This window comes from Microcaecilia unicolor, chromosome 5, assembly GCF_901765095.1.
Source record: "Microcaecilia unicolor chromosome 5, aMicUni1.1, whole genome shotgun sequence".
Classification (NCBI taxonomy): Eukaryota; Metazoa; Chordata; class Amphibia; order Gymnophiona; family Siphonopidae; genus Microcaecilia; species Microcaecilia unicolor.
This window is the reverse complement of record NC_044035.1, coordinates 230692147-230719129: the sequence shown is the minus strand read 5'-3', so window position 1 is coordinate 230719129 and position 26983 is coordinate 230692147. Positions and strand designations below refer to the sequence as shown.

At 47.0% G+C, this 26983-nt stretch overlaps 1 protein-coding gene across 2 annotated transcripts in view; it reads right to left on the bottom strand.

The window, feature by feature from the left end:
* The window catches only part of NME7 (NME/NM23 family member 7), a 525560-nt gene that overhangs the window by 232654 nt on the left and 265923 nt on the right, over positions 1–26983 (bottom strand). For both annotated transcript variants that reach the window (XM_030203850.1, XM_030203849.1), the window contains exon 7: positions 20097–20202. In XM_030203850.1, coding sequence (XP_030059710.1) covers positions 20097–20202 — 106 coding nt within the window. The remainder of the gene's footprint in view (positions 1–20096; positions 20203–26983) is intronic.

The following is a 26983-nucleotide window of genomic DNA, read 5'->3' as shown; positions in this document are numbered from 1 at the left end:
TGTACCGGGCCCGGCTCGACGTCGAGGCACCGAGGTCTCGGTGTCGTCGAGCGGTGGACTCCCGCGCCGGCGGGGACGGAGCTCCCTCCATCGACGTCGACGGGGACTCCACCTGCGTGGCGGTCGAGACCGGCACCGCAAGCGGCGGCGGTGTCGACAGCCCCGGCGCCGGGCTAGAGCTCGCCGGCGCCACAGTCATCGGCGCCGAGGGCGCAAGCACCCCCGGCGCCGGCACAGCCTGGCGCATCAGCCCTTCCAGGATCCCCGGAAGGATGGCTCTGAGGCACTCGTCCAGGCCCGCTGCCGGGAAAGGCGGTGGGGCCGGTAAGGGTGTCGGTGCCGGAAGCTGCTGGGGGCCAGGAGACGGCACCGAGGTGCCGGAACCCCGACGCGTCGGTACCTCCACAACCGACGGAGACCTCTCCTCACGACGATGACGCTTCGGCGTCGTCTCCTCTCCGACATCGGGATGCACCGAAGGCGACCGGTGACGACGCTTCTTGTCTTTCTTCCGATGCACGTCACCGGCGCCGGAGGGCATGGAGGAGGAGGAGGTCGATCCCCCTCGGTCTCGAGGTACCGGGTCAGACAGGGTTCGGTCCCGCGGCCCACGAGCTGAGGGCGTGACCGGGGCCGACTGCCCACGCGGCCTCTCACCCCCACTCTCACCGGAGGACCGGCGGGCCGACGGGACCTGTTCTCCTGGGGTCGCTGCCATCGGTGCCGATGTCTCGGGCATCGATACCGGTACCGAAGGGCCGGGCGTCGATACCGATGCCTTCGAGGTCGACGTCAAGGGGCCGGCGCAAGTTCCAAAAAGACGGTCCCGCAGAACTTGCCTCGCAACCTGAGTCCGTTTCCGGAGACCGAGACACAAAGAACACGACTTGAGATTGTGCTCCGGCCCGAGGCACTGGAGGCACCAAGCGTGGGTGTCGGTCTGCGAGATCAGCCGGCCGCAGCGACCACACTTTTTAAATCCACTCGGGACCTTCGAGGACATCGACGGAAAAAATCGCGTCGGCGAAGTCAAAGTCGTCAATGGTGGCTAAAATCACACCACGAAAAACAAACGACCGAGCGGCCACTAGGCCGCAATGAGGCGTCCCCGCTGGAAGCGAGGGAAAAAAGGGAGCGCGTGTCCCACACGCGCAGGGTTTCTTTTTTTTTTTTTTTTTTTAAAAGGAAACCGGGCGGTAACTAAAACCGATAAACAAAGTTAGAAAAAAGCACGATCAGCGTATACGCGATCGAACGATCCGGCGGCTGAACAGAGAGAGCGCAAAACACGACTCTCTCCAGGCGCGGAAAAAAAGGAACTGGCGGGAGCGGTCGCGCACGGGCGGGAAGACGGCCGCGCATGCGCGGTGGGCGTGCCCTGCGTGCCGACCGTCCCGCGAAGCTTCTTTCCGGTTGGTGGGGGCTGCCGCGGACGTCACCCAGTCGTGAGAACAAGCAGCCTGCTTGTCCTCGGAGAATGCATCATTCATGGGCTCTTGCCCCAGGAGGGGATCCATGGCATTGGGTCCCTGGATACATCAGTTTAGCCTGAGGGCTCAGGTACGTTGACCAATAGGAAGCTGGGGTATCTGTTGTACTGTACTACACTGTTTTACACAAGTGGGGGACAATGTGGTGCTTCTAGGAAGGGGAAGGGGTGAGAACACCACATGCAATAAAAATCACAATTCATTACAGACCATGACACAGGGAGTAGCCAGGTGGAGGGGGGAGAAGGGGAGGGGGAGGGTTTCCAGCTATGTGTGTGTAGGGTACCACTGTTTCACAGCTTTGGGGGCCTTCCCCACTCCCTCCTCTTTTCCCATCACCAAATTCTGCATATCTCCTTCCCACACCTCTGTGCTGTAGCCACTGTGTTCTGTGCACTCCTTCCACAGTTCTATGTCTACCCACCTGCCTGTTTGGCTCTCTTCCACATCAGACTCTATAGTACACTGCGTTCCTCGTCTCCAGCTCTGTACTATGTACAATGACATCTGTTGCTTGCCTGCCAATCCCATTCCTCACCATCTCTTTGCTGGGTCTTCACATGTGGGGCTATGTATATGAATGCTGAAAAACAAAAGTGGGTTATTTTGACCAACACACTTCCTCTCCTTTTGCTATGCAGGTGATGACAGCCAGTCAGAGGAAGAAGCTGGCCCTAGTGGCCACCAGCCCCAGCACACTGAACAGCACACAGAGCAGCAAACCAGTGGGCCAGCGGTGTGCCTGACAAGAACGCACGCAGGACCAGTCACATGGGGTGGAACCGCAGGACCCAGCAGCAGAAGAAGGCTCTCCTTCCACCACCCGCAGCCTTTGCTGATGGTGGCACAGAGGAAGAAGATGCAGAAGGGGGGACACATCCTCAGCAGAGGCCATCCAGCCAGAGGAGGCAGCTACTGTGCCTCGCGACACAATTGCTTGGCCACAATGTGCACCTGGAAGATTACCAGCGCCAGAAACTGGAGCTGCAATGGGAAGTGCTACAAGCCCAACGTGAAGCGGTACAGCAGCTCCAACGGCTGGAGAACAGCATCGAGGGCCTACGCCGTGACCTGAAAGCACCTAGTACAGCCCTGATGCAACAACAAGTGGCGTCTACTTCCACCACAGCACAGCAACCACCCGCAAAGAAGAGGAGCTTGAGATCCTCAGCCCCCCCCCCCCCCCAGCCACTGGTCCAGCAGCTACCACACCAGCTCCCCTTCTGGGTCCTGTGCCCAGGTTACAAGGCAAGCCACAGACCGAAAGGTGGTCGGACTTCCACAGGGCAGTCGAGGCAGCAGGCTGCCTTGTGGACACAGAGGAGGAGAGTGGGAGCTTATCAGAGGAGGACTCCCAACAGTTCCCCTGCAGCACCAGCTGCAAAGGAACATGGTGGGAGGGGCAGGAGAGTACGGGGACGGGGAAAGTGATTGGACATGCTGGGGGGGTTGCTGGGAGGTGGGAGGAAGGAGTGTGATGGTTGGAGGGAGGGGAATATGCACAGAGTGGATGATGGTGTTGGGGGGGGGGGGGGGTGGCAGTGGTGTGCTGGAGCTGACTCACAAGAGCCGGTTGTTAAATTTTTTAATGTTTTGCGAGCCGGTTGTTATGCAGGGCAAGCCGGCTTCGGTAAATGAGGTAAGCATGGCAGGAGGGCGCCACAAGCCATGCTTACCCCATTTACCTCACCTCCACTGCAGCACCTCCCCAAATGTGCAGCGAAAAACGTCCATTCAAGTGTGCCACACAAGTCTTGCTCCGATGAACAGCTGAACTGAACTCCGAACAGCTGAGCTGGGTGGACGATCTGAACAGTTGAGCCGGGTTCCGATGGAAACGAGGAGCTGTGGTTCCAGCTGCCCTCCTCCAATTCCACAGCATGTCCCTCCTCCTGATGCACCGCCTCCCAGTGATTCAAAGCCATACAATGCTCTTTGCTGCTCCTTGTCTCCACCCCCATGCGTATCATCATGTGAGGAGGACCATGATTGGCCTGTTCTGCTGCTCTACTGCCCACTACTGCAAACCACACAGTAGCTGGTTTGGGGCTGGTTTTGGGTGGGGAAAATTTTTTAAATCTGTCAACTCTGAGGGCATGCCATTTTGTGGGGTTAAGAGTGGCTGCAGAGCAGTGTAGTAGTGATTATTACAGGGCGAGACTTGGGAGGAATAGGGAGCGAGGAGCATGGAAGGACTCTAAGAAAGAGGAGAAAAGCAGTTGGCTGCGAAGCAGCAGAACAGGAGCCGGAGGCAACTTTGGAGACTATGGTAAGGTGCCCCAATCCCGCCCCCCAGCCCTACTCCCAACTATGACTTTCAGCTCTCCCTCTATTGCTGATACTGGCTGTGTGCTGCCTTCCCTCTCCAGACATATCTTGTCTGTCCCCTTCTACACACTGGAATGCCTCTCAGTCTCAAGTCTCTCCCCTTCCACGCCCTCCCCCCCTGTGTTTTGCCTGGTGCCCACCAAATTGCCTTCACTCTCCAGGCATGTCTCTGTCCCCTCCGCACCCCTCTCTCTCCCATGTTGTTACCCCATCTTCTTCTGCTTTCCCTCCCTGTTGATGCCACCAGAGGAAAGGTAGGGGAAAATTGATTTCTTTTTTTCTATAGCCAATTCCTTTGTAAACCTCAAAGAACTGGCTATATTTTTAATTTAACAGTCAATTTTCCTCTACCTTTCCCCTGGGCATCCAACTTATTCATTCCCAGGAAGCAGCATGGGGCTGTGGGAGACTTTATGACCAGTCCTGGTTTGGAATTTACTTCCCAAAGCAATGTGGGATATGCAGTCCTGATTCTACCTGTTGAAAAAAACAGTGCTGCAGGTCCCATACTACATGAGTAAATATGTTTGTCTGAAATGCTGAAATGGCTTGAAATGTGAAACTGGATAACTAAGATCTGCTTCCCCATGAACTAGTTAAGTTGCAATTTTTTTTTACAGAAAATCTGGGAGATGCGGGGGGGGTGGGGGGGTTGTAGATCCTTGATCTATGTTTTCTATTTGTGATTTATAAACAACAGTAGTTACATATTATTCCTTTTGATACTAAAACAATGTAAATATAACTGTTTGAGCCTTGTGTGGATGAGGAAAGAGCTCACGGGGATGGGACTCTTTTTTGGTACTGATGTTGTGGAAGTGATTTTTTTCCTTTTATATATGATCTGCCATGCTCATAATAAGATTTCTATATTTTGACGTCTGGGGTATTTCAGTAAATTCTGTTTTAGTGCTGCCATTATATTCAGAGGCTCGAAATGTTCTTGGTGCAAGCTTCTGTTCCTTATGGCAGAATGGTGTTTTAGTAGCCTGGATGTTAGACTGGAGCCAGGGTTCTGCTCTGTAGTTTTGACCATTCTGAGTTGTGACTTCTTGGTGGTCAATTTTTATTTTCAGAATTCTATTTTTGATTTGTGACCTGTATTTGGAGAGGGTCTAAATTTAGTTCTGAATGATGGGGTTTTTTTTCAGAGCTTCTTAGAAATGGATAGATTTGTAATTAAAAAACGTAAGGTAGATGAATTTGGTGAGGCTGGCTCTAGTTCAGGTGGTAACGCACAGAGTACCATCTGTGTTAGTCACCTACCACCACCGTTTACCTGCGCCGCCCTGGGGGAGGTTTAAATCTTTTTATTACCTCCGTCCAGCCGCGTCATTGAAAGCCCTGCCTGTCTCTAGTCTTCCCTTCGTGAGTTCGTTCCCTCAGAGTTCCGCCTTCTGACGTCATTTCCTCTTTCCGCGAGGGCGGGACTCTGAGGGAACGAACTCACGAAGGGAAGGCTAGAGACAGGCAGGGCTTTCACTAACTGTTGCTTCGACGGAGGTAATCAGGGGAGCGAGGAGCATTGCTGGGTATGGGTGGCCGGAGGGGGGGCATGGGAGAGAAGAGAATCGCTGGGTATGGGTGGCTGGAGGGGGGCAGGGGAGAGAAGAGAATTGCTGATATAGATGAATGGAGGGGAGGTCAGGGGGGAGAGGAGGGTTGCTGGACATAGGTGGATGGAGGGGAGGGCAGGGGTGAGAGGAGGATTGCTGGACATGGATAGAGGAGAGGGAAGGGAGAGAGAAGAAATGCTGGACATGGATGGAGGGGAGGGAAGAGTGAAGAAGGAGATGAGATGAGGGAAAAGGAAGAGAGGAGAAAAACTGCACATGGATGAAGAAAATAGGCAGAAACTGGATCCACTGGAAAGTCAAGTCTGTGGAAGACCCAGCTTTTACTTACAGATGTAGGGCAAGAAATGATAATCAGGTGCTCAACATTAAAAGTTTATATATTTTTTTTACTTATTTATGGCATTTTATCCCACATTAAATATGAATTAGATTGGAACCTGGGATCATTTCATTTGTTTTTCCTGGAGTAATGCATTGCCCCCCCCCCCCAGGCTCTCTCCCCGGCTATAGCCAGCTCTGCAATTTGGGGGGGGGGGCACAGAGGTGGGGGGTAGGCGCAGAGGTGGACAGGGGGGGCACAGAGGTGGACCGGAGAGAGAGCCTGTTGTTAAACATTTACCAGCACACCAATGGGTGGTGGTATTGTGTAAGTAGTATGTGATAGAAATAAATGTCAACTTTCTGTCACACAAAACTTGTCTCGATCAGTCTTTGCCTGGCTCTGACCCCCAGCTGGTGTGCACTCTGCTCTGCTCTGTGGGCGGGAGGTGGAGGGGGCTCCTCATCCTCTTCATCTGGGGCCTGCTGCTGTGGTGGCTGTGGCTCTTCTGGGAGGGCCTGTCCTCTGCACATTGCCAAATTATGTAGCATGCAGCAGGCCAGAAATATATTTGCCTCCTTTTGGGGGCTGTTCAGGAGCTCCCCTCCAGAACGGTCCAGACATCGGAACCTGTTCTTAAGATGTCCGAAGGTACGCTTGATGATGTCACGTGTGGTCCGATGTCTACTGTTGTAGTTCTCCTCCGACCCTGTTTGTGGGTGCACTATGGGGGTAATGAGCCAACTCCGCTGTGGGTAGCCTCTGCCACCTTTGGGGAGAAGCAGGATGAGAAAGATGAGTTTGTATTGTTTGGAGTGGGTACCTTGTGGAGGTGGGGGGAGGGGGGGGGAATAGTGGGTTGTGGAGTGAGCTAGAGGGAGACAGTGCTGAGGGTTGCCCGGTGGAGGAGGTATAGTTTGGGCAGATCTATGCTGCACTTACCTAGGAGCCATCCGCTGGTGATCTCCCCTCGCTCAAACCTGCGGAAGATTCCTGAGTGCTGCAATATATAGGTGTCATGGGTGGAACCTGGGTATCGGGCACACACGTCTAGAATCTCCCCCTGGGCGTCACACACAACTTGCATATTGAGTGAGTGGAATGCTTTCCTGTTCCTATGTGGCCTCTCGTGCCCGGGGGGGGGGGGGGGGGGGGGGGGTCCAAGTGCGACATGTGTGCAGTCAATGGCACCTATGACTGAGGGGAAGCAAGCTACAGCATAGAAGTCAGCCATGTTGTTCTGCAGAGCCTGGGGGGTGGTGGGGAAGGTGATGTACTCAGAGGTGTGGGTAAGGAAGGCATCAAGGAACTGGGTGAGGCAGTTAGAAATTGTGATACCCGTGTTCACAGATAGGACAGACTGGAAACTCCCAGTGGCCAGAAAAGATAGAGAAGCAGTGATCTTTAGGTGCAGAGGGATGGGGTTGTTCCTATGGGTCCTGGGCTGCAGGAGGGGTTGGAGCTGGTCACAAAGGTGCTGAATGGCAGCCCTATCAAACCGGTACCTAGTGAGACAATGCAGGTCAGTGAGGTCTAGGAAACTGCTACGGGGCCTGAAAACTCTGGGGCGTGAGTACCTCCGGCGGTGCCTCCCCTCTTCCTCCAACATGTGAGCCACCTGTGCATTTACTGCCTCCATTTCTCCACACTACAGGTGAAATGCAGTGACAACAGTGCTCACCTCTCCCTACCAACCTGGTGAAACACAGCAGCAACAAACACAAGCTGATACTCACTCTCCCACCACTGAAAAACAATGCAGTCACACACAGCAGAGCTACACTGCAAGCACTGTCTGACCCACTACAAACTCTCCTGCCACACCCTCTAGCCACTCACGCTCCAAAGAGCAAACGACAGTCTTCACAAACACGCTGCAGCAGCACACAGGACATAGAGACAAACAGAGACTACAAACAGGTAAGAGAATGAAATATGAACTTGGGGACAGTGAATGGAGAGGGATAGGGGGAGGGGATGGGGAGATAGAGGAAGGAGTAGTGTGTCTGGGTTTGGGGGCTAGAAGGGATAGGGAAATCTGAAAAGGTAAAACACAAATGAGGCAGGTGAGGGTGAAAACGTTCTGACTACGGCACACAGACAAAGGTAACAGGTACTCAACAAACTCTCAGCTTTCTCTCCAAACAACGATTCATCTTTCTCTCCCAACAACGATCTCGCCACTCTCAAACTCCACAAAATTGCTAATGGGTCTAAAGACGACTTCCCCCTTACCCTTTGCTAGCTGCTATATGCTGGAGGTGCCCATCTCGTAACGCTGCCCATAACATGCCTCCTGTGGGGACGACCATAGATGGGCATTCTTGCGCTGAGGACGTCTTTACGGCCTTGTTTCGATTACTGGATTTGGACGACCTTCTTTTACAGGGACGCCCATGTGCCTTTTGTGTCGCTTTTTGGATGCCCTTCTCTTTCAAAAATGAGCCTGTAAGTTTTCTTTGAGAAATTAATGATTCAAATCAACTCAATATATTGCCTCCTATTCCCACAAATCTTAAACGATCAATCAGGATACTGTGAAAGACAGTATCAAATGCAGTTGAGATTCCATTTAACACCTCTGTCAAATACAGCATGCAAGGAATCAAATACAGATATAAGAAGAATTTTGGTAGAATAACGGGGCCTGAAACCAAATTGAAACATATTCAAACAATTATTTGAATAAAAAAAAATCTTGTAACTGGATTAAAACTATATTTCTAAAATTTTTGACAAAAATTTAAAATTTGAAATAGGTCAATAGTTGTTCAAATCATTTACATCACTTTTCTCATTTTTACAAGCGGAAACACTGAGGTTTTAAAAAAAAAAAAAATATCAGGAACAATGGCCTCTGACAAAGATTTAATAACCAACCCCCTGTCTTTCATGCGCTAATGCCGACACAGTTCATTCACTTTTGTTGTGAATTGAGGGGTCCCGAGCCCCCCCAAGAAGGCTGGAGTGACCTTAAATCTGACTCCATCTCTAAATAGCACTAGTACTGGGGTAATCAAGGAGTTGTGAAGTTCTAAAAGGAATTGCCACTAAGGGAGACGTTAGGTCTAAGGAAAAGATACCAGCCTTATGACAAACTGGATTTATGTCACAGGTTATACAATGCAGTGAAAGATAGCCTGATACAGCAAAAGCATTTATACTTACAGCCTTTCATCATTAAGTGAAGCCCACAAATCATCATTTGGGATGACGAGTTTATTTACCAAGATACAAGTCAAATCAGTGACTGACAACAGGCACGTACAATCAATAAATTATAGGAATATAATAATCCAGCTGCAAACAGGTGTTAATTCCTAATCTTTTATAATTTCTTTTACCAATTAGAGGTTTTACAAGGGAAAGCAATTAGGTAATTTGTCAATTCTGCTGGACACATTGGTTTCCCTTGGAGAGAGAGAGTGGCAACCCTTTTCTCTCTCTTAAACCAGGAAATACTCTGATTTTTATAGGTGCCCTCAGGATATGGATAATATGACAATAGATATACCTGATTGGATCTATGCTAATGTCATGGTTGTCAATGATTGGCTCATGCTAATGAGTAGCTTCTATCTTGTTAACATGGTTTTGTCTTTAGCTCGCTTGACCACAAATCTTAAGCAAGACCCTGCATCCAGCTACACCTTTCCTTTCTCACACCATGGCTGACCACAATCCTGCTCACAGGAAAGTCTCATTTCTCAACTTGTTTTTCTAACTTACATTAGAGAAAATCCCACTTTGCAACAGACACAGCTTCCATTTTGTGCTGAAATCCTCCATTTTGTTTCCATATCTATTGACCTAACTTTTCCTAATTTAGCTTATTTAGGCCTCAATCCGGGCTACAAACTAGGCCATACTTTTCCAGTAAGCTCCCAGTTATGTCAGCCATCAGATTTCTGACTCAGCCAAGGTCTGTAATGGCCTGAGCTCTATGACTGGGCCTGCCACCATTCCGGTGGGGGGGGGGGGGGGGTCTCTGGCTGTACCATAATTATACACTTTGAATGGGCTGGATTGGAATTGCCGCGTAGCTTGGTAAACAGGGGGGCAACTTACTTATCGGACCTGCTAAATCGGTTTGCAAAACTTTAATAACTGAAGGAGAAGAGACAGTGGTGTCCTGGTAAATTTTTAACAACAGGCTCTCTCCCCGGGTATAGTCAGCCCTGTAATATAGGGGGGGGGGGGGGCGCAGAGGTGGACTGTGGGGCCCCAGTCGACCTCTGCACCCCCCCCTCCAAATTGCAGAGCTGGCTATACCTGGGGAGAGAGCCTGGGGGAGCAATGCATTACTCTCGCCAAGGAAAAAAAAAGACTTTAAATGCTCCCTGGTTCCCATCTAATTCCTGTTTAGTGTGGGATAAAATGCCATAAATAAATAAGTAAATAAATAGATAGATAGAAACTCTGAATGTTCAGCACCTGATTCTTATAACATGATGTCTGTTTTAGAAGCCCTTTACCAGGAGAAAAAAAAAATCTCTGCACAATAAAACAGGGTTAGGGTGTCCCTATAACCAGGCCCTCCAAATGACACACAGATTACGAATTATAACAAACTAGTAAAAAAGGCTCGTTTCTGACACAAATGAAACGGGCGCTAGCAAGGTTTTCCTCGGAGTGTGTATGTTTGGGAGAGTGTATGTGAGAGTGACTGTGTGAGAGACAGAGTGAAAGTGTGAGTGTGTGTGTGTGAGAGAGAGAGTGAGTCTGGGTGTGAGTGTGTGTGAGAATGAGAGTGTGTGCAAGTGTGTATGTGAGACACAGTGTGAGAGAGTGTGTGTGTGTGTGCGAGAGAGAGAGTGTGTATGAGACACAGATTCTCTGTGAGAGTGAGTGTATGAGACTAAGCAAGTGTGTGAGTGACTGTGTGGCACATAGAGAGTGAATGTGATACATTGTGAGACAGAGTGTGTGAGAGTGAGAGTCAGAAAGACATTGTATATGAGAGAGAGAGTGTGAGCCTTGCCCTCCCAATCCATGCCCATCTGTCCCCTGCCCCCTCCATTCATCCTTTTCCAGCAATTCCCCTCTCTCCCTGAGCCCTGCCCTCCCAATCCATGCCCATCCATGCTCCTCTGCCACCTGCCCCCTCCATTCATCCCTATACAGCAATTCCCCTCTCTCTCTGAGCCCTGCCCTGCAATCCATATCCATCCATGCCCATCTGTCCCCTCCATTCATCCCTATCCAGCAATTCCCCTCTCTCCCTGAGGCCTGTCCTGCAATCCATATCCATCCATGCCCATCTGTCCCCTCCATTCATCCCTATCCAGCAATTCCCCTCTCTCCCTGAGGCCTGTCCTGCAATCCATATCCATCCATGCCCATCTGTCCCCTCCATTCATCCCTATCCAGCAATTCCCCTCTCTCCTTGAGCCCTGCCCTCCCAATCCATGCCCATCCATGCTCCTCTGTTCCCTGCCCCCTCCATTCATCCATTTCCAGCAATTCCCCTCTCTCCCTGAGCCCTGCCATCTCAATCCATGCCCATCCATGCTTCTCTGTCCCCTGCCCCCTCCATTCATCCTTTTCCAGCAATTCCCCTCTCTCCCTTCCATGATCCCCCCTCGCATCCATGCTCTTCTGTCTCCCATGTCCCAGCCTGTCCCGCCCTCTTCTTCCCCCCCCTTCGCATCCTTGCTGTCGTTTCTCCTCTGCCCTCCCGCTCCCATTGTTCAACTGCCCACCCTCTTCTCTCCCCCCAACATCCCTTTTTTTTTTTTAATTTACCTCCGTGGCGGCGGTTCCGGCAGCGCAGCGTTAGGGAAGGAGGCGGCGCTCCCGACGTCTAGCCTTCCCTTCGCTGTGTTCCGCCTTCTTCTGACGTCATCCTTGACGTCAGAAGAAGGCGGAACACAGCGAAGGGAAGGCTAGAGACGTCGGGAGCGCCGCCTCCTTCCCTGACGCTGCGCTTTGTTTGTTTTTTTTTCCGCCCTCGACGTCATGACGTTTGCCCTCGACGTCATGACGTTTGACGCGAGGGCGGGGCAGAGACGGCTGGCAGCCTGGCTGGCTTCACACCACGAATCCACGAACCCTTCATGTAATGTTTGAATGACTTCAGAACGTTGTCTTCAGAACGTTCACGGTGCGTTTTATTATATTAGATTACTACTCTACCTATGAAACATTATTCCCTTATTATACTTCCTCTGTGTACATCCGTATGCACAAGCCTGCATGTTTGAAAATACAACTTTTTTTTTTTCTTTTTTACAGTATCCGCTCCACAGTCCCCACCCCATTTCACCTCACCTATTCCGGACCTCCTCCCTGCTCCCCCGGTGAAAAGTTATTCCCTTATTATACTTCCTCTATGTACATCCGTATGCACGAGCCGGCATGTTTGAAAATACATCTTTTTTTTTTTTTACAGTATCCTCCTCACATTCCCCACCCCACCTCACCTATTCCAGGCCTCCTCCCTGCGTCCCCGGTCCCCGAGCCGCAGGGTCCCAGCACATACCTGAAGGTAGCAATCCTGGTGGTCTAATGGATTCTTCAGGGCAGGAAAGATCCCCAGTCTTTCCTGCCCGCTGTCGGCGCTGACCCTCCCGCTGCCGCATGCTCTTTAAAATGACTGCCGAGACTTACAAGGGTGGTCTCGCAAGACTTCAGCTGAAGTCTCGTCAGCCATTTTTAAAGAGCGATGCAGCAGCAAGATGGTCAGCGCCAGCAGTGAGCAGGAAAGACTGGGGATCTCTCCTGCCCCAAAGAATCCACTACACCACCAGGGTGGCTACCTTCAGGTATGTGCTGGGGACCCTGTGGCTCGGGGGGAGGAGAGGCAAACCGGCTTGCCCTGCAGCAACAACCAGTTCACAGAAAATCACAAAAATTAACAACCGGTTCTTGCGAGCAGGCTCCAGGACACCACTGGGAACAGACATCTAAAGAACATCTATATAAATAATTTTCACCTCCAATTCTGAAGCTCACAGTGTGGCAGGAAAACACTGAAGCCCTGTACTGTTGTAGCCTGTCAGCACCACTCACTCTCACTCATACACCCGCCCTCAGCCACGCCCCCAGCCACGCCCCATCCGAACATAATTTGCAACCCCAACGTTTGAATGAAGCCCCCAAGCTCCACTCACTTCTGTGAAGGGTTCGTAACTTCGTGTTGGTGAAGCCTCTCTACTCACCATGTCTCTGTCACACCCTCGCGTCGACCGTGATGACGCCACGGCCGATCTGTGTAGATTGTTACAGGTTCGTCGGCGCCGCCACCGTCAGCGACCACCGCCTGCGAATGTCCATCGGGGAAAAGGAGGTGGGTGACGGCTGTGGCTGGCGAACGGTGTCTGCCGGCGAATCGGGAGCAGGGAGCGACACAGCACCTACCGTTCAACACCTCTGTGTTCTCACTTACATATAACAATCTCCACCCCCCAGGGCAAGGCTGCTTCTCGCTCCCCAAACGCGCCTCCAGCCTCTATCACCCTTCCCCCCACCAACTCGCACTGACGCAACCCGATCCCTGTGCCCATGACAGCTGCCGTCTCCCAAACAGACTGCCTCAAGCAGGCTGGGACCGACGCTACTCCCAACTGCAGCCTTCTCTGTAGGACATTCCAGCACAAGTACCACTACACTACAGCTGTAGCACAGAGGGCCAGAAAGGCCATTCTGCTGCAGCTGCAAACACCAATGTCACACCTGGCCCTACATTGTACTGAGGGAAGACAAAAGGACAGCAGATGCTACACAACAGGTAAACCAAACCACAAAAAAAACAAAAACCACACACAACATACACACTCAACTCACTTTCACAAACACTCTCTCTGGACCCAGGGTTGTGCACACAGGAAGTACAGAATGGTAAACCACATTGGCAATTCGGGGGACAGCAGCAATTACTTGGCAGGATGCAGTCACACACACACAGATACTCCCCCCTACCCACCACTTCTCAACACACATTCTCATATTGACACACATGCACACACACACACACGATCTCTATGTGACACACATGATCTGTCAGACACCCGCCCCCTCCCCCCGTCTGTCAATCTCCCCCCCCCCCCCCACACACACACACTCTGATGCAGGACATGGATAGATGCACACTCACGCTCTATCTCTGTATCACCCTACTCCCCCCCCCCAACGCTCAACCCCCATCCAAGCCTGCCACACTCGCACATTCACTCTCTCTCATACAGTCACTCTCACGCACACTGTCTCACACATACACACTCTGAGGAAAAACCTTGCTAGTGCCCATTTCATTGGTTTCAGAAACGGGCATTTTTTCCTAGTTGATTCATATTTAGCCCTTTCATGATCTCTCTACTCTTGTTCAACATTCCAGTTTTGAAAGGATGGCATTTATTTAAGCTGACTGCTTTGACCTTAGGTGTTCTCATGTCCTGTTTCATCCCAGTCCACTCCAAAACTATCATATCTTATCTCAATGTAATTTTCATGACTCTAGCCAAAGTAGGGGAGGCTTACAGAGAACTATAATTAGCATTTAGCTGTCAATAAATAATATTACCAGTTTGTACAATCCAAAATTGTGTGACACTATGCTAGAAATTATGCTTTCAGGCCAATCAGCTTGGCTTACAATTATAGAGCATGAATTTATGTCATTCTGGTAGCAGCCACTTGCTTCATAACTAAAGTTTCAGGTGCTTGCTCTTTATCTGAACCCCAAGGACATTATTTATATTCTGGCACACAGTTACAATGTTCCTACTTGGAGGCCTATTTTCAAAGCACTTAGAAAGTTACATAGTAACCTTTCGAACTTTTGTAAGTCTAAGTGCTTTGAAAACGAATCCCTTAGCCATTTAGTTCCCACTGCTGTAGGTACTAGGGTTGCTAAGTTCTGGTGATTTGCTGCTTAGCAACTAATGTTTCTGCATTCTAGTCAGGAGTGAGCCACAAGCTTTTGCTTCCAAAGATAAAGGCAAACATAATTTCCAAATTCTTTGTCAGTGGCTAGTGAGTAAATGAAGACTGGCTGTAATGAGTCAGTTCATAAAAAACACCTTGATTCTAAAATTAGCTAGGTCAAGAAGATTAGATTAGATTCAGGACGACATACCCTATGAACCCATAATTATTTTTAATTGTGTATCTTCATTCCTTCAACTTATCATTTTAAATGAAAAATTATTAGGTTTCCTTAGAGGGGCAAGCATCGCTCCTAGACCCACAATCATGACTCCCTCCACTCTAGGGCTACCTCAACTATTCCCTGACTGAGGTACTGGCAGGAGCTGGAGTGATTGGGATTTGTTGGGGTTCAAAATGGCACCTGTGACCCCTAGCAGAAGTCATGTAGTGCTAATTGCTAAGTTTCAAGCTGTCACATAAAGGCAAAAAGTTAAAGACCTTTATGTGGCAGTTTGACTCCTAGCGGTAATACCCTAGGGATCACAGATGTCATTTTTAACCTGGCACCTGCAAAAGCAGGAGAGATTGGGGGATCACTCCTGCTGGTACCCATACACGTGGAGGGGCATTTTCGATATGACGTCTAAGTCCGACTTCGGGCGTTTTGCAAAAGATGTCCAAACCCTGAATAGGAAAGAAGGCATTTTTCAAAAAACGTCTTATCTTTTTTTTTTTTTTTTTAAATACCGTTTTGAAAAAGGTTTTGCGATTTGGACATTTTCTTTTTTGGTCTATTTTTGAAAAAAAAAACAAAAAAAAAAAACCTCCAAGTGCAAAACAAACAAAATCAAGTCATTGGGAAGTAGGAGGAGCCAGCCTTTTTAGTAGACTGGTCCCCCTGACATCCCAGGCAAGCAATAGGGCACCCTAGGGAGCACTGCAGTGGACTTCATAAAATGCTCCCAGGTACACATCTCATCATTGCTCTCTTACCTTGTCTGCTGAGCCCCCCCCAAAACCCACTACCCCCAACTGTGCACCACTACCATAGCCCTTACAGGTGAAGGGACCACCAATATGTGGGTACAGTGAGTTTCTGGTGAGTTTTGGAGGGCTTACAGTTTTGTCCACAAGTGTAACAGTTAGAGGGAGGTAGGAACCTGGGTCCACCTGTCTGCAGTGCACTGCACCCACCACTAGACTACTCCAGGGATCTGCTTGCTGCTCTAATGGACCCGAGTATAACATTTGAGGCTGGCATAGAGACCGGCAAGTAATGCTTTTCATCACTTTTGTTTTTTTTTTTGGGGGGGGGGGGGATTTAGTGACCACTGGGGGAAAAAGGGAAGGTCATCCCTGATTTCCTCCAGTGGTCATCTGGGTATTTAGAGCACCTTTTTGTAAATTATTCGTTATAAAAACAGGTCTAGCGCAAAACGTCTACGTTTTAGTCCTGGACGATTTTGTTGATTCATTATGGCTGAAAAACATCTAAGTCTTAGGAATGCCCAAGTCCAGGCCTGAACACACCCCTGGAATGCCCCCTTTAGATTTGGACACACTTCTGACGGACTTCATAGAAAAATGTCTAAAAATAAGTTTCGAAAATACTGATTTGGACGTTTTTGTGAGAAAAACGTCCAAATGCTACTTTATGCAACATTTTAGACGTTTTTCTATTTTGAAAATGAGCCTGATAGTAGCATAGCAAATAATGGCAGATAAAGACCTATATGGTCCAAGGCCAACAAGGCAGTTAGATTGTACCTGCACTCCTGTATGTCCAGTTTAAAGTATGAAGGTCATTTAAATTTTGCTTTGATTACAACCTCTTTCTATATAGGGATCCACTATGGATCCCATACATTTTTTTAATTCTGTTATTAATAAACATCAAGTATTAATAAACTTGCCTTGGAAGTTACTCTATGGACTTTGCAATCTTTGCTTATACCAAAATGACTCCAAGTCCTAGAGGCCACCTGTGTCCCAGACAGGGTCCTGACTTGTTCCACCAAACTCATGATTTTACAGCCACCTATTACATCCCCTCTCTGTCGTTTCCAATCTCAGCTGAAAAGGCTAATCTGTTTAGCCTTCCATCTTGTATCTTCCCCTTTATAATTTTGGCTGTCTTTTTCAATAACTTTTCTGCATGGGCGTAGACTGGAGGGGGACGAGGGGGGGCAATGCCCCCCCCAAACGACGACAACTGAATCTTCTTGCCTGCAGCTGCGAACGGGCGGGCGTAAAGGCAGCAGCAAGCAGCCAGGCTCGACTCCATCCTTCGCTTCCTGCCCTCTCTGTGCATCCCGCCTGCCCGAAAGGAAATGACATCAGAGCAAGGCGGGACGCAGAGAGGGCAGGAAGCGAAGGACGGAGTCGAGCCTGGCTGCTTGCTGCTGCTTTTACGCCCGCCCGTTTGCCGCTGCAACTTCAGGAGTGGAGTGAGCCAGCCTATCTAGTCCACTGTAAGTAAGGAAGCCATTTGGTTAATCTCGATTTCCACTCCCCCGCGCAGCCGTCGCCGTTCACTCAAAACACAGGAAGCAAACCTGTGAGCTGCTGCATCCACGTTGTCGTTCTTGGTAGATGCTGTGAAGGGGGAGAGAGGGGGGAGGGACACACTGGATAGAATGGGATGGAAAGAAACAGGATGGACAGGGGAGAGAGGAGAATTGTTGGACAACAGGGATTGATGGAGGGGACAGGTTTTTTCCCTTCCTTCCTCCATATTAGCATATTCATTTGAATATATACATATGCAAATGAAAATGCTAATATGCTCCGTCCCATTCTTTGCCCCCCTCCAAATGAAACAGTCAAACTACGCCCATGCTTTTCTGGTTCCTTTACATCTTTTTGGAGATGAGGCGACCAGAACTGCACATAGTACTCAACATGCAGTCATACCATGGAGCAAAACAGAAGCATTATAATAGACTCTATTTTATTCTCCATCACTTTCCTAATATTCCTGTTTGCATTTTAATCACTGCCATGCACTGAAGTGAAGATTTCAATTCAGATCAATAGCCTTTCCTCCTTTCTTCTTGATTCCTGAATTTCAGCCTATTCTTTTCTCTCTTCAGACTCATTGAGACTTTTCTTTCTATCTTAGGCTCCTTGAGCCTTCCAGCTTCCAAAAAACATGTAGACTCTTCTCACTTCTCAAACTCATAGTAGTCTCTAATATCAACCTTGAGTACTGACTCTTCCCAGGAGGGATTTGTAAGGTAGGAAAATGTCTTCAAAATTCAATGGTAGTCTTCATCTCAACCACAGTCCTTCTGACCACCCCCTCATTCCACAAGCTCTGGCAATACACATGGCATGGGAGGGAGTGTCACGAAATGCCTAGCCACCCGCTTGGGGCTACCCCGCGGCCACTTAGAGGGTCTATCCCCAGCACAGTTCAGGTCCGCCTGTACCTGCCACTTGTGCTCTACACTAGCACCCTCCTCACATTGACTGAGTCCCAACCATTTCTGGGTGAGTCTCAAATTATCCCCAGTGATTTCTAGGTTACTGGGGCCACACTCCCAGTGGTCCCATAGTTCCTGGAAAGTACTCACAGATCCAACACACAAACCACCAGGATTATTAGTCAATTCAGAGGCAATAAACTAAAAAAAGTTTGTTGTCATGAAAAATTAGAACAATGAACAGAAAAGGTTTGATCAGCAAACAGTAACAGGTAACTGAAATGTGGACCAATTATAACACTAAGTAAACATTTGTTTACTTTCTAAATACTACCTGGGGAGATCAGGACATATAGTGGCTCACTTTTCACAGGGCCTCAGCAAAGAGGTCCCTCTCTCTTTTCTCCCTGGCTACGACTGGAGCAAAAGCCAGTATATTCTAAATGAAAATGAGCTCCTGGGCCAATCATAGCCCAGAACAACAAGTTTTTAAAATAGATGGTCACATCAATGCAGGTTACCTCTTATCTGTGTTAACTAAAGAAGGAATGGTCAGTTCTTAATAACAGCTTTAAAAATAAACATACACCACTTGCTGGCCAAACTAGAGAAATACATTTCAAGAAATAATTAATACAAGTTACAGGCTTAAAATCCACTGTTTTGTCACAGGAAGAAAAAAAAAACAAAAAAACTTCTGATCCTTTGCTCAAAGAACATCTCAACTTAGAGACCCATTTTCACAAGTCCAGATGAATTTTCCACGAATTCCAGCTCCTCTGCAGGAAGGCAGAAAGAATTCCAAAAATTCCAAAACCATTCCTTCAGAAGAATTTGAATATTCCATATTACATCATCATAAAATTAGAATATGACCTTCCTTCAGACTTTTAGAGGGGTACTTATTTTATATAATTAAAAATCCCTCTTTGCATTCAATGCTAGCAGGGGTGGGACACACCTGAAGCCACAAAATAACATATGCTCGTAGATGATAACTTTTTTCAAATTGCTTCTCATTCTGACTACTTTCTCAGAACTTTGCGTCATCTGCAAAAGGCAAATACTTTCTTCTAACTCTTCTACAACATTGCTCACAAAGATAGTGAGCAAACTACTTTTTTTAATATTTGGCTCACACATTTCCAGTAGTAGTTCAAGGTGAATTACATTCGTGTTCAGTAGCTACTTCCCTGTCCCTAGGGGGCTTACAATCTAAGGCAATGGAGAGTTACGAGACTTGCCCAAATAACAAGAAGCACCTGCTGCTCTAACCACTATACTGCTACTTCTCTTCCTTCCTCTAAGTGAATTCCATTTACCACTATACTCTGTCTTCTGTTAATCAACCAATTTTTAACCTAATCCATCACTTTCAGGGAGCTCCTTAGGCTGTTTCATGTATTTATAAGTCTCCTATTAAAGGAAATCAAAGTACACAATGTCTAGCACGTGCCCTCAATATAATTCTCTGGTTACCCCTGGCTAAGACTGGATCAAAAGCCTGTACATTCTAGATGAAATTAAGCTCCTGGACCAATCAGAGCCCAGAACAAGTTTTTAAAATAGCTGGCCATATCAATGATGACTTCACCTGTGAGGCCAGCAGTTATTTAGCAGGGACAGCCTTCATTCTCCCTGCACAAGAAATAGAGATATTCATACATTTTAAAACCCATATGTATGAACTGTTTTTAATTTCAAGATAATGTCTCTTTAGCTATGTGTTTGATATTCCACTTTTTCTTAGAAGATTCCATAAAAGGAGAGAAACACTGAACAATTCAACTGGCAAACAAGTTTCCTCTGGATTTCAGTTTGCCCACATCCTTCCAATATCAGAACCAGAAAGCTACACATTATAAGAAAGCAACTTAAGCCACCCAAAAGAGCACAACACAGTCCTGAATGTCATTTCTATCTTAAGTTTGAAGAGAGAACACAGCACAGTTCTGACAACAGTCGCCCATGAGACTCTCTTCTGAAATGAAGGCAGTCTGATATAAGCCTTGAAGGCACTCAACTGGCCAATTACTTTCTCATAATCTTTATCTTAACTTTGTTTTATGCATGGGGGGAGTAAGCTTACCTTCAGAAACAGCATGAGGTTTAATAATGCAGCAGGTACAGTTTGTTAACTTTGCAGAGTTTGATGGGCCACATCCTCCGTTTGAGGGAAAGAAAAACTCCAACTCCTTGGAGAAAAGAAAATGTGAAATTCAAATAAATCCTTAATATCGGCATTACTGTGGCTTAGCACAATTAATTTATGCAGTTAATCATTCAAGTTAATTACTTTCTCCTGACTTTAGAAGAATTATAAGGATTTAAAGGTAGTTTGGTCCCTCTTCACAAGAGTGGTGATAGGGAAGAAGCTGGAAACTACAGGCCGGTAAGCCTCACTTCGATTATTGGAAAAGTAATGGAAGTGATGCTGAAGGAAAGGATAGTGAATTTCCTGGAAGACAATAAGTTGCAAGATCCGAGACAACATGGTTTTACCAACGGTAAATCGTGCCAAACGAATCTCATTGAGTTCTTTGATTGGGTGACAGGAGAATTGAATCAGGGATGAGCAATGGACGTAATCTACTTAGATTTCAGCAAAGCTTTTGACACGGTTCCCCACAGGAGGCTCTTAAATAAACTGGATGGGCTGAAGATAGGACCCGAAGTGGTGAACTGGATTAGGAACTGGTTGACGGACAGAAGCCAGAGGGTGGTGGTGAATGGAATTCGCTCGGAGGAAAAGGTGAGTAGTGGTGTGCCTCAAGGATCGGTGCTGGGACCGATTCTGTTCAATATATTTGTGAGTGACATTGCCGAAGGGTTAGAAGGTAAAGTTTGCCTATTTGCGGATGATACTAAGATCTGTAACAGAGTGGACACCCGGGAGGGAATGGAAAACATGAAAAAGGATCTGAGGAAGCTAGAAGAATGGTCTAAGGTTTGGCAATTAAAATTCAATGCAAAGAAATGCAAAGTGATGCACTTAGGGAATAGAAATCCTCGGGAGACGTATGTGTTAGGCGGGGAGAGGGATCTTGGGGTGATAGTATCTGAGGATCTGAAGGCGATGAAACAGTGTGACAAGGCCGTAGCTAGAAGGTTGTTAGGCTGTATAGAGAGAGGTGTGACCAGCAGGTGTTGATGCCCCTGTATAAGTCATTGGTATAAGAGTATTGTGTTCAGTTTTGGAGGCCATACCTTGCAAAGGATGTAAAAAGAATTGAAGCGGTGCAAAGAAAAGCTATGAGAATGGTAAGGGATTTGCGTTACAAGACCTATGAGAGACTTGATGACCTGAACATGTATACTCTGGAAGAAAAGAGAAACAGGGGTGATATGATACAGACGTTCAAATATTTGAAAAGTATTAATCCGCAAACGAACCTTTTCCGGAGGTGCGAAGGCGGTAGAACGAGAGGACATGAAATGAGATTGAAGGGGGGCAGACTCAAGAAAAATGTCAGGAAGTATTTTTTCACGGAGAGAGTAGTGGATGCTTGGAATGCCCTCCCGCGGGAGGTGGTGGAAATGAAAACGGTAACAGAATTCAAACACGCGTGGGATAAACATAAAGGAATCCTGTTCAGAAGGAATGGATCCTAAGGAGCTTAGCCGAGATTGGGTGGCAGAGCCGGTGGCGGGAGGAGGGGATAGTGCTGGGCAGACTTATACGGTCTGTGCCAGAGCCGGTGGTGGGAGGCGGGGCTGGTGGTTGGGAGGCGGGGATAGTGCTGGGCAGACTTACACGGTCTGTGCCCTGAAAAGGACAGGTACAAATCAAGGTAAGGTATACACAAAAAGTAGCACATATGAGTTTATCTTGTTGGGCAGACTGGATGGACCATGCAGGTCTTTTTCTGCCGTCATTTACTATGTTACTTCCCTTATCTCTTTCCAACTTCTAAAACTGAGTGCTGTATTCCAAATGAGGCTTCATCTCCTTAAAGTAGTTTCCCATTTAGCCAAAATCAACATTTTTTTAAAATCCAGGCTTTATAATTTGGTGTGTCTGGACTCTCTTTGCAACCCTTTCAAGTTCTCATTTTAGATTTACCAAATGCCCTTAGCTTATTTTTATACAGTTTCATTAAACCTCATAAAAAGAGCACCATACATCTTAGCAGAGCATCAAAACCTTTTCTTTTTTTCCCCAAATATTTTTATTAACATTTTGTCTAAAAAAAGAGAATACAACATCCTTCTACACATGTCCAATAAGAACATTCCCTACAAAGAGAACTAACAAGCTATACCTGCACTCTTAGGTACATTAAAACTCAAACAGTTTTAGAGTCTTGGCATTTAACATAAGGGTCCCAGATTCGGGTAAAATGCAATAAGTGATTATGATGCAGCACTGTAAGGCAAAACATCCTGCAAAGAATGTTCACTTTAGTCAAGACTTGCAAATGAAATGGCAGAAACAGCTGTTTCCAGGACGCTGCCAGCAGCAGCTGGGCTGCAGTGAGAATATGGAAAACTAAATGAACATACTTCCCCAGAACCTCCTGCAGCTTAATATTTAGATAGATTTCTGGAGAGGCAACCCAATGATATCAGATATCAAAGCAAATACCATGTCCAAATAGATCACAACCAATGGTAAAGTCCACCAGAAGTGAGCAAAGGTACCCCTATAACCACAGGCCAGCCAACAGGCATCTGAAACTGCATCATACATTTCATGTAAGCAGACAGGAGTGAGATACCATTGCTAAAGCATTTTATAGCCATTCTCTACTAAATTGCTGCCTATAGATATCTTAAGAAGGTACTTACAAACGGCATCCCAAACCTTAAATTATATGTAGTGCCTAACAATCCCTCCCATATAGATATATATTTAATGGGGGGGGGGGGGGAGTGGGTTGCTCAAAGCACTGTAAAACTGAGAGACACACTCTCGCTCATTACTGCCATTAACAGCCCACTCTAGGAGCTTGTTCCAAGTCCCGAAGTGCTCGTCTACGAATAAAATCAGATACCTGTCTATAGTGAAACAAACTCTGACCACCCAAGCCCGATATCGGGGGTCCTAGGTGCCCAAGGGAAAACCCTGCACCACCACCAAAGGGGTGGCATGAAAGTAAACCCGATCTCTTAGTAAACATGCTTGAGTACGGATCCAGGAATACAGAGTAAGTTGCAAATACGGGTTCGCACAGCCCTAGCCATTGCCTGTAATTCCTCCAATGGAAGCCAAGGGAACTGAGCAAACAAGGCCAGGGAATATGGGCCCCATTCTATCCGTACCCTACTTTTATGACTATCTTTGTGCCAGGCTAAAAAGGATTTTAATTGGGCTGCTTGATAATAACATTGAAAAGTGGAACTGCCATTCCCCTCAACATTTTGGGCAGGTACTTCACCAACCTCTGCACTTTCAGGGGCTCTCCAGATATACTGGAAAACCCTGCAGCTAAGGGAACGAAAAAATGTATCTGGTACAGGAATCAGAAAAGCCATAAAAAGAGCAGCTGCGGAAGCTCCATCATCTTCACACATGAACCCGGGCCAACCATGACAGATGTAGATTCTCCCAGTGCTCCAAGCCAGTCCAGATAGCCCGATGGAGCGGGGGATAATTTGCCTCATACAGAGAACCCCTGCTAGCTGTGAGATTGATCCCCAAATAAAGCATGACAGAGGAAGCCCAGCGAAAAGGAAACTGTCTTTTCAACCAAGAACACTCCTGGGAATCTTTTGATATATTCAAAATTTCCGACTTAGTCGTGTTAATCTTAAACACTGATATCTCACCATAATTTGTAAAGACAGATAGCACGCCCGATAGGGAAATACGTGATTTGGTGAGGGTCGAGAAGACATAATCTGTAAAAAGCAACAGCTTGATATGAATCCCTCAAATATTCTTGTTTTGGTGTATTTCTTGGGCCAAAGGTTCCATTGCCGGGGCAAATAGGAGCGGTGAGAGAGCAGAACTCTGATGGGTCACCCGATAGAGTTCAAAGTTACCTGCATTCCCCCCATTAATCTGTAGATAAGCTAAAGGCTTATTATAAATGGATCGTATCCAAACTAAGAAGTGGCCTGTCACCCCCAACCTCAACAGGATGCCCAGCAAATATGGCCAGGACACCCTCTCAAAGGCTTTTTCCGCATCAATCCCCAGCAACAGGGCCTGGTTGCCAGCCTCCCAAGCAGACCAGATCAAATGTAGCACATGCCTAATATTGTCAATGGTCTTGCATCCCTCAATAAATCATGTTTGATCATCACCCACCAATTTACTCATCTGAGCTTGCAATCTATGAGCTAAAATCTCGGTGAATATCTTATAGTCTGAGCCCAAAGGGGAAACTGGCCTATAGGACCCACATAGGGTGAGATCTTTTCTAGGTTTCAAAATAAGGATGACTCCTGCCAAGCACCAAGAAAGAGGCAATTCCCCCTCCCTCACCCCTTTGCAAGCTATTAAATTCCTCTGTCAAGGGTTTCACCAAAAAGTGCTTAAAACACTTGTAAATGTGATTAGTATAGCCATCGAGGCCTGGTGCCTTAACCAGAGGGAGGGACTTAATAGCCCACAGTGTCTCATCTTCCGTAATTTGGGATAACAGTAGTTCAGCCTCCCTGGAATCCAAGCTGGGCAGCTCTTTCCCCTCCAAATGAACCATGCGATAAACATGGTAAAAGCTTTTGCTATAGATGGGGAATCTCTACAGTCCATCCTCCTGTTTGTAGGCAAAGGTCACCATGAAGCCTGTCCAGTTATGCAAGCAAAGACGCCAGGCCCTGATCACGCTTATGTCAGGCTTCAAAAATACAACTTCAAAATAATCCTCTACAAATGAGTATATGTCAGACTTTTCAACATACTAAATTTCTCCAATCTTGTTAAAAATGAGAGGTAAAGCCTCAACTGACTCCTTCTTAGCCTTACAGTTGATCACTTCTAGGAGTTCATGAAGTCATCATTGGCTGAAAAACCTCTCAAAAAGTTTTATTGGATTAAGCTATAATGTCCATATAAATATTTGCATTCAAGAATGCAAGAAGCAGAGCTGTACAGTGAGCTTATATTCCATGGACCCTGACGAAGGCTGTGAAACTTTGACCATTGCTGGACATAGAATTAAGACACATTGAGAGATGAAGAACAGACATATCTCAAAAGCTAAGTAAAATATTTATCTGGACATTATAGCTTAATTCAATAGGTGACCTTCTACTTTATCCCATAGCAAGCAGTCTATTTCCTCAAAGAAAGCTTTCTGATTCACATTAGGCACATACACATTTAGCAAAATATAAATGATCTGATGAATTTCAACCTCCAATAGCAAATAACACCCCATTTTTATCCCGGATGATATCTTTAACGTTAGGGTCAACTGACCGTGCAAGACTAATACCCACCCCATTAGTCTTGGTACCCTTTTTATTGGATGCTAAATAAATATGAGAATAATTTTTGTGAGAGAGCAAATGGTCATGAGAGGGCTTAAGGTGTGTCTCCTGGATAAAACCCACCCCACCATGAACTCTATCAACCGCTTTAAAAAGAAATTGGCACTTATGCAGAATATTCAGACCTCTCACATTCAAGTTAAACAGAGTAAGCCAAGTTGAACCCAGTTATGAAACAAAAAGATAACATGCCAACGTTACATAAAACATAATTAAGCCTGACCACCCTATCCAGCATAGTAAAAAAAAAAAAAACTGTTCCCCCAATAAAAAAAACCCTACCACCCCCGAAAACCCATATCTCGTAATATCCTCACCCCCCTCACCCTCCATCCCTACAACTATTATAAGACCATCATCCTGAGGGCCCAAAGAGGAAGCAAAGCCCACTCAGTGATCCCCCCCCTGATCTCCCACCAGCTTGCAGTATTTGCTCATTCTGGGGAAAGCGCAAAATCATGCTATCAGATCTCTGGGGCATTTCCCTACCCTAGGACCAAAAGCGCTGTGAACTCATTGAAATTCAATCTCAGGAAGTACACACTCCGGATTGGCTGCCTGAAGAAACTGATGGCAAATAGCCCGCATCAAGGACTGCATAGTCTTGTCTGAGCCTACTTCTGGCACACCACGAGCACGCAAATTATTATAACATACTCTATTCTTGCCATCCTCCAATTTAAGCAGCCATTCAGCCTGTGGCCCATGTCCTCCACCACTGTGCGAAGACTTTCCATATCCTGATGTTAATTCCTGCTTAATGCACATCATGGCAGCTTTCAGTTCCCAAAGTTCACCTCGCCCCACCGGACGAGCATCCTCATCCATCTGCAGATTCTCTCCTGCATCACCTGACTCGGGGAGTTCCACATGTTCCGACGCCAAATTGCAAGTGGACTGTTCCTGCGGGGCTGACGGCTCGTAAGCAAATGCCTTCAAATCAGGCTTTCCTTTGTGGCCCGCCATCAGCTTGTTGTAATCCACAAGTAATCGCAACCAAGGAAAAGCAAAATAATTGTCAACCACGGTGCTAATTATAGCTGAAAATGGTGGAGTTCAGAGGAGCGCAACAGCTAGGCAGTCATTTCCACCGGTGACATTACTTTCTCCTGCATAAATATAGTTATGTAAGGGGAAATTTGCTGCTGACCATGAAAGCAGAGACACTTTGGTTGCTGGAAAGATGGTTTTTGCAAGGTAGTATAACCTTACTGACCTTACTTATGATAAGCAAATATGTTAGGAAGAGCTTTGCTTATGTAAGATAGAATTTACTAGAATTTACTGGAATATGCTGACTTTGTATTTCCAATACTAGCCTATGGGAGAAAAAGGTATAAAAGGAGAATCCTGGACAGAGGCAATCAGAGAGTTAATGTCAGAAGTCACGTTTGTGTCCTGGTTGCTGTCTCATATGAGAATTAATTAATTAATTATATTACGTATTCTAATTGTATTCCTGATTGGTAAGTGTAATAAACAATTACTCATTATTCTCACATTACTATAGCCTTCTGTGTCTTTCTGCCTCTCCAC